This window comes from Parasteatoda tepidariorum, chromosome 6 (assembly GCF_043381705.1).
Source record: "Parasteatoda tepidariorum isolate YZ-2023 chromosome 6, CAS_Ptep_4.0, whole genome shotgun sequence".
Classification (NCBI taxonomy): Eukaryota; Metazoa; Arthropoda; class Arachnida; order Araneae; family Theridiidae; genus Parasteatoda; species Parasteatoda tepidariorum.
In genome coordinates this window covers 91,759,908-91,767,862 of record NC_092209.1, presented here as the reverse complement: position 1 = coordinate 91,767,862, position 7,955 = coordinate 91,759,908, and the positions used below count along the sequence as shown (strand labels likewise).

At 35.0% G+C, this 7,955-nt stretch overlaps 3 protein-coding genes across 3 annotated transcripts in view; all 3 read right to left on the bottom strand.

Moving 5' to 3' along the window:
• Positions 1-4,407: 4,407 nt before the first annotated feature.
• Positions 4,408-5,019, bottom strand: LOC139425864 (uncharacterized). The gene has a single exon (XM_071181892.1). The coding sequence runs from the start codon at positions 5,017-5,019 to the stop codon at positions 4,408-4,410; it is 612 nt and encodes a 203-aa protein (XP_071037993.1).
• Positions 5,020-5,219: 200 nt separating this feature from the next.
• LOC107445184 (uncharacterized) lies at positions 5,220-6,458 on the bottom strand. Its single transcript, XM_016059530.2, has one exon. It carries the CDS (start codon positions 6,456-6,458, stop codon positions 5,220-5,222), a length of 1,239 nt encoding a protein of 412 aa, XP_015915016.2.
• A 9-nt stretch (positions 6,459-6,467) lies between these two features.
• Positions 6,468-7,955, bottom strand: part of LOC139425863 (uncharacterized) — a 6,982-nt gene continuing 5,494 nt past the window's right edge. The window contains exon 3 of the mRNA XM_071181891.1: positions 6,468-7,400. Coding sequence (XP_071037992.1) covers positions 6,468-7,400 — 933 coding nt within the window. The remainder of the gene's footprint in view (positions 7,401-7,955) is intronic.

The window sequence follows — 7,955 nt, the reverse complement described above, 5'->3', positions numbered from 1 at the left end:
AACACAACTCGAAATGCATGTTTGCGAAAATGGACACCGTTCAATATGCATTATTTAGAAAATAGACGTAGCTCAAAACGTTTGTTTAGGAAAATAAACATAGCATTTGGTTACATTTTTCAAACCTCTTCAGTAAGTATTGTTCATTTTATCAAAGAATAAGCTAATGGATCCAAATAAATTCACAATATGATATCGTCCATTTGCATAAATAGCTTGATACATTTTATTAGATTAGTATTTTTTTTTTGAAAAAAGTAATTTAAATGCCAAGAATTACCTTTACAAGTTTGCCACGGATCCACAATAGTTATGAAAGTGATTTTATATATTTCATTTTATAACCGGTATTGAACAGTTGATTCAATTCTGAGTTTACGACTATCAATGTTCAACTCGGTATTCTTATAATTTTGATCATAAACTAAAAGACAAGAAAATTTCTGGATCAAGCATCGGTGCAAACAAGCCTTTGTGGACGAGTTTTTAATGGAACTGAACCACGTTTGTATCACATAGAGAGGGAAACTACAAAAATCTTCCATGGTTAGCCATACAGCAAGGGGATTCTATCCCATGCGCCGTCTACCACTGGGGATATTTTATGCTAACACTGTGGTCTGCCCGAGCCGGAAGCAGAAATCGCATCAACCAGCCACCAAATAGGATTTGAATCTGCGTCACCTCATTTTGAAGCCATCGCATTCCCCTGAGCTACCACGGCTCTATAATAGGGGAAATAATAGTAATTTTCTTGGTTGATAAGATTTAAACAGGTATTTCAAACTGTGTGTAGACTAAAAACCTCATCTACTAGTTCCATNATATATAATATTTTTTTTATCGCAAAAGTTCTATTAGCGATTTCTGCCATAATTTTCCTTTTACTATTTTTAACCGCAAATTTATGCGAGACAAAATCTTTAACCACCATGAATATTGTCTTCTTCTTCGTCAGCGCAACAGCCTCTATGCCTTGGCAGTCTCAATCGCTGACAAACGCCAGCGCCTCCTATCCAAGGCAACCTTCCAATCTCTAATCCTTAGGGTTTTCAAACCATTTTCGATTGAGCCATCTTGTAGGGGGTCCTCCTCTGGAGCGTGACCATCCCCGGGGTTCTTAAAGGTTCACATGACGCTATTTTCAGAGCAGCTTCTCTATAGATGGCCCAGCTGTGGATTATTTGTGTAATTTGGGAGCTGTTTATAGAGCTCAAAGTTATATCTGAGAATAATTTTTCTTTCGAAGGTGTATATCCGAGTTCCATAAAGTCATTCTCAGTCCAAAGAACGCCATTTTGATTCTTAAGTGTGTAAACCCTTTCAAAGGATTTACAGTTTAGAACGAAAATGAGCGTCGAACACCCTTCCCACATTAGAAGAAAGCTCACTAGTGAACTCTATTTATTGGACGGATAATTTCCCCAAAGAATTGAAATAATTTTTAAAGTTTATTAGTCTTCCACATTGTCTTATAAATTAAAATTACAGTTTATGATCTGGAACTGCAATAGTACAGGCCACATTATAAGACACGCACTCTAAGATTCTTCGCAAAATCTCAATTATCAGGTCACAGCTTTATTGTTTTGACGAGACTTTGTACTTTCGTGTATCCATTGGTTAACAGTGTAATGCAATACGTTTAAATGAAATACAAATAAGAAGTATGTAAAAAATCTCCTAAATAAAAACCCGATGCATGCATGTTTAAATGTAAGAGCCTATAAACTCGTGCAAAACATACACTTATTTAAACACTACAGTCCGTATAATAATTGGGTCTTATTATTATAGTATAATACCTGATATAATAAATATTCTATATTTATATAATGTATTTATCCTATGAACCAATTCATACACAGACGTAAGCAAGTACAAACAGTCACGTAAAATCTCACCTGATAATTCTAAATAGAATCGTGCGTCTAATGAAGAAATAGGATTTGTTAATGAATTCCCTCTAAAATTTTCGTAAATATTGTGGGGTCCTTAGACAAAATATATAGTTATTTGTAAGGAATCTGTGTTGAACAAATTTGCTTCTGTACTTTACTATAATATGATTGTTAAAACACGCCAATGACGATAAATGCAATGCAATGTGTGTGCAATAAAGTCTTTGAAAGCTCGCCGTGTGCACTTTTAAAATTAGTTTTTCTCAATCGCATAAAAACAGACTGAATGTTGAAAATCTTCACTAATAATATCGCTCAAAAATGATTAGTATTTGGATGAATTGTTAAAGTGAGATCAATCAAATGGACCCTTATTCTGAAGAATTCATTTGATTCTAAAATTTCTTACTTTAAAATGATTTGTTAGATTTTGTTGTTCCTCACACACTGGGCTATTGTCTGGGAGGGATCCCTGAGGATGATCCGAAGACATGCCATCACAATTTTGATCATCTGCAGAGGAACCCCCGCTTCGGTAGCCAGACGACCTGCACGCGAAATCGAGCAGTTTAACGAGATCCAAGTGGTTACTCACACTGACCGCAACCAGTGATGCTTGACTTCGGTGATCTGCTGTCTTAACGATCAGTCCACTGCGGGACTTGTTAGATTTTGATTAAGGTTCCTAACTATTTTCTCTTTTTTTTAACACAGCACAGTAGTAAAAATTTTGCAGCCGTTTCATGCCATAATAGAGTTCAAACTTATAGCTACCTTTATGTAGTGAGCCCTATTTTCCTACTTCTTCGCACGAAGTTCAACTTCAATGACTTTTAGTTGCTTACTTTATTTGAGCCATATTATTTTATTTCTTAAAAGTATTCGCTATAGTTAAACTTGAACGGGTTCACTTTATCTTACCACTACATATTTGATTATCTTATTTGAGGCTTAAACTTCATTCATTCAAAGAACCGATTTTTCTTCACTTTATTTTTGCGAAAGATCTATTTTCAGGGCTATGATAAATAAAGGTGTTAATTCTAGTGATACCATTCCATCACATTATCTTACTTCAGAACATAAAAATATTTTATGAATCGTTTGTATCAAGTTCCTTCTATTTTTGCAATGTATAGTTATTGAACTGTTTTAATCATTATTATTGTTATGTCAACAGATGAAACATATTGTTATTATTTATTGCAAAATGAGAAAAAAGGTTATTTGGTTACAGAAAGAAAAGAATGTTCTGTGGTTAGCTATTGATCTCTGTGCAGCATGCCTGCTTAGACTAATATGTACATATTTGTAAATTATATAATAATAATAAAGATTTTAAAATGATGAAAATTTGTGGAATATATTCTAGTACTGAACACAATTGTACTTTAATAGAACAGGCGTCTCAAGGAAGTGCAATTTCTCCAAACATTAACCATTGTCTCAGGAATTCTTTCAGGAATCAGCTTTTTCTCTGTTATAATTTGAAATATACTGCCCTGAAGAAAAACCTAACTAAGAAGAAATCGCAGCACCTTGAAACACTTACTCAATTTTAAAAGAAGTTGGTTATTATTGCTAATAGTAGTGTACACGAATGTACACATACGCTGGTTCATTAAATACTATAATTTCAACAAACAATACTTTATTTCACAATTGTAAATAACCAAAATCATTGCACTATTGCAATGGAAGCCACGACTGGCTCAAACAAGAGTTCAAGATCAACTGAGTAGTTCGAAACAATTACAACAGATGGCGTTTCGCTTAAGACCGAACATGCCGGCCCCTTGAAATATTTAACATATTTCACCAATAGCTAATATGCATTGAAACACAAGAATCACAATAAAATTATTAGAAATATTTGATTTCAATTAATAGAATAAAATTGTGGACTGTAGAAAAATATTTGTTCCAATATTAAATGAATGCACAATTCCAAATTTAAAGGAAATTATTAAAATACAATGATACAATACAAATATAAACTAAAATTAATTCAATGAGGTTACAATTAATACCAAACTATTTATTGTCCTCAATAGGTAAAATACTCAATTTATGAATTGGTCTTTTAAATAAACCTTTAGATGTTCGCACTAAAACAATCCTAACCTTTTTATCTTTGCCAGATATAGTTTCTTCAACTCTACCAATTATCCAATGACATACTGGAAGATTATCTTCCCTAACTGGAACCAGGGGTAACATCATCCTTCGAAAATTGCCACTTAGTTCGTTCGTGTAAATTAGACAAGTAATCTCTTTGCCACCTTTTCCAAATATTTTGAATAAATTTTGTAACTGTTTCCCGTCTAGACAATCTGTTATCTGGAATTTGAATGATTTCGGGTAAAAAATGACCTGGCGACAGAGCGTTCATATCCTTTGCATTTGTAGATAATGGGGTAATTGGTCTAGAGTTTAAAATTCCCTCCATCTGCGTAACAAGGGTCAAAAATTCCTCAAATGTTAGTTTTGAAATTCCAACAGTCTTTTAAAAGTGGGTTTTAAAGGATTTCACTGTTGCTTCCCAAATACCCCTGAAATGAGGGCCACATTGCGGTATAAATTTCCAAGTAACCTCTTCTGTTAACAGATAATCAATTAATTCTTGCTCCGGGGATTGAGCCAAACTATATAACCGTTTTAACTCGTTCCGAGCTCCACCAAAATTACTCGCATTATCACTCATTAACCTCGAACATTTTCCCCTTCTTGCCAAAAACCTTTTTAATGTGGCAATCAAGGACTCAGTTGTTAAGTCCGATACAATTTCCAAATGTACTGCTCGTGTGCAAAGGCACACAAAAACTGCTACATATATTTTTTGAAGACTTACTTCTCTTTGATTCTTTTGCTTGACAAAAAATGGGGCGCAGAAATCTAAGCCCGATTTATTAAAGGTGAACTCAGGATTTAATCGATAAGATGGAAGGTTACTTATTAATTGATCAATAGCTACAGGTCTAAATTTAAAACAAGTAACACACTCGTGCACTATTTTTCTGGCAAGATTTCTTCCGTGAATTGGCCAAAACCTTTGGCAAACAGAATTAAGTAATGCCTGGGGACCAAGATGCAAATCTTTTAAATGGAAATACAACATAATTAAGCTTATGACCCGCAGGCAAAATAATGGGAAGCTTACATGCGAGTGGGCGGCCAAACGACCACCCACCCTCAATATACCATCTGCATCTAAAAAAGCGATTTAATCTCACTCTTAGAAGAAATTGTACGTTTCTGAATATCTGCAATATCAGAAGAAAATTCATGCCCCTCTAATCAAAAACAATTCGGATAATTTTAACTCGAAATCGGTCCCGTACTTTTCTTTGCTGAGTTTTTAGCATTTCTTACAAACCTGAAAATAAAACTTAAGATTCTGATTAGTTTCATATAACTATTGCTTTTGTTCAAAAAATCAATTATAAAAGTGTTTTTCTCAAAGACAGTAAAATCAAGGTCAGAATTTTTCTTGAGTTCAGCCATATATTCATCACTGGAAGAAGGAGAATGTTCGAATTGCTTGTAGTCCTCAGTCTTTAAAAAAGGAGCGCCATGCCACCAAAGTTCAGAGTTTGAGATTTTGTCTGCAGTAACACCACGCGATATAAGGTCAGCAGGGTTGCTTTCGGAAGGCACATGTCCCCATTTAAATAATCTAGTGATTTCTTGAATCTTGGACACTCTATTCGATACGAAAGTTTTCAACAAACATGGATCAGTTCGTATCCACGCCAAAGTTATGGTTGAATCCAACCACAAGTAGAAATTTTGTATATCCATTTGAAGAGCTTTTAGCAGTTTCTGTAGAAATTTGGACATTAGTTCAGCCGCCAATAATTCTAAACGAGGAATCGTCAACTTTTTTATCGGCGCTATGCGTGACTTGCTGCACAGTAAGTTAATAGTCACTTTATTCAATTCATTCTTACATCGTAAATAAATCGCTGCACCGTATGCATCTTGCGAAGCATCGCAGAGGGAAAGGATTTCAAAGGAGGCAACAGTTCCATTCGCAACACAGTGGTTTATTTTAATGTCTTTCTCACAGAGAAGAGAGGAAGCATACTTCTCCCACTCCTTAACCTTGCAGTCTGGCAGAACCTGGTCCCAATCGAGTTTTTGTAGCCAGAGCTTTTGCATAAAAATGTTGGCCTTCACTATCACCGGCCCCAAGGGGCCTAATGGATCAAACAGTCTTGAAATGCACGATAAAACTGTTCTTTTAGTACAGTTCGTCAGATTAGTGCTATCTGAAATTGAAAATTCAAACAAATCTGCATTTGGGTTCCATATCACACCGAGAGTCTTAACGTTGTTTTTAATATCGAAATGGTACTCTTGGTCTTCATACGGTAAGTTTTCCAACAAGGACTGTTCATTAGAAGACCATTTGTGTAAATCCATGCCACCCCGATGAAGAAGGTTTATTAACCGATTCTTTAACTCTAAGACAGAAGAAATATCATTAGCCCCCGAGACTACATCGTGCATATAACAATCATTTTGGACGACACGAGCTGCAATCCATCCCTTCATCAATCTGTCTTAAGACACGCGTTGCCAAAAATGAAGCAGAGGTAGTACCATAGGTAACAGCTTGTAAATTTTAGCTTCTTCATCTTTATTCCATTTCCAGAATATTCTTGGTAAGTCTCGTTGATTTTCATCAATTAAGACAGTGCGAAACATACCTTTAATATCAGCCGTAAAGGCTACATGATGTTTCCTAAATCTACACATAATCGAAAATAAATCATCCTGAAGCACGCCCCCCTTCATTTGTATAGAGTAAAGTGATTCACCACTCGATGCTTGCGCACTAGCATCAAAAACTACACGCAATTTTGAGGTAGTTTTGTCCGGGCGATGCACGCCAAGATGGGGAATATAATAACTAGTGTTTACATTAATATCGGTGTCAACTAGTTGCATATGTCCTGAATTTTGATATTCAAGCATAAAGTCCTTATATAAGTTACAAAGTTCAGGATTATAGTCTAACTTTCTATATATATTATTCAATCTCTTTGAAGCTAGTTTTTTTGAATCACCTAAGCATTGGGAATCCTTTTTGAGTGGCATTTGAACCACATATCTACCACATTCGTTGCGAGAATGCGTTTTTAAAAAATGGTCTGACGAAACACTTTCGATTTCCCAAAATTTCTGAAGAGAATCTTCAGTATTTTCAGAAGTATGTGTTAAACCGCAAAAGGAATTTAAATGGTTCTCATGAACCTTACCCGTTGCTATCAAACCAAAAGCAGAATTTTGGAATAACAAATTAGGAGAAACTCTGGTTTTTCCTTCTTTTAAAATATCATAAAAGAGCTCAGCTCCTATAGTCATGTTTATTTTTCTCGGTATCTCAAAATTTGGATCAGCTAATAACGCACGATCAGGAATTAAATGCTCACTAATTTTAATGGGAGTCGATGGAATCAAGTCCGTAATTCTAGAAACTTCTAATAATTCAACCTGCGAAGAAAAAGATAAATCCTTATTACAAATCAAAGAAGTCGCCTTCCACTTAACATTCATTTTATTCTCTCCCAATCCACTAACAGAAATGTTTATTTTTTCTCGCTTCAACCCCAAATCAAAACAAATATCAGAATTTAAATAATTCGATTGACTGCCATTGTCCAACAATGCTCTTAGTAAAACATATTTATTTTTAAGCGGACTCCAGATGTTAATTAAAGCAGTTGATAGAAGAACTAATTTATTACTACTAGGAGGCTTCGCCCCCTGCTCGCTAACGCTCACCAACCCCCGAAACTGCTTTCGCAGTTCATTTCGGATTGCTTCGCAATCCAATGCTCGCTTTGCTCGCTCATTGGCTACGCTCTGAACGTCTAGCTTTTGTATACCTTTTTGAATACTGAAGTTCCGAAAACTTTTCCCTGTAGAAAATTCTAAACCTGTACATTTCAATATTAATTTGAAATTGCAAACAGTTCACATATTTTTCTTAATCACACTATTCTAAATTTCAGTTGTTGAGAAAAGTAACTGTTGTAAGTTTTGTTT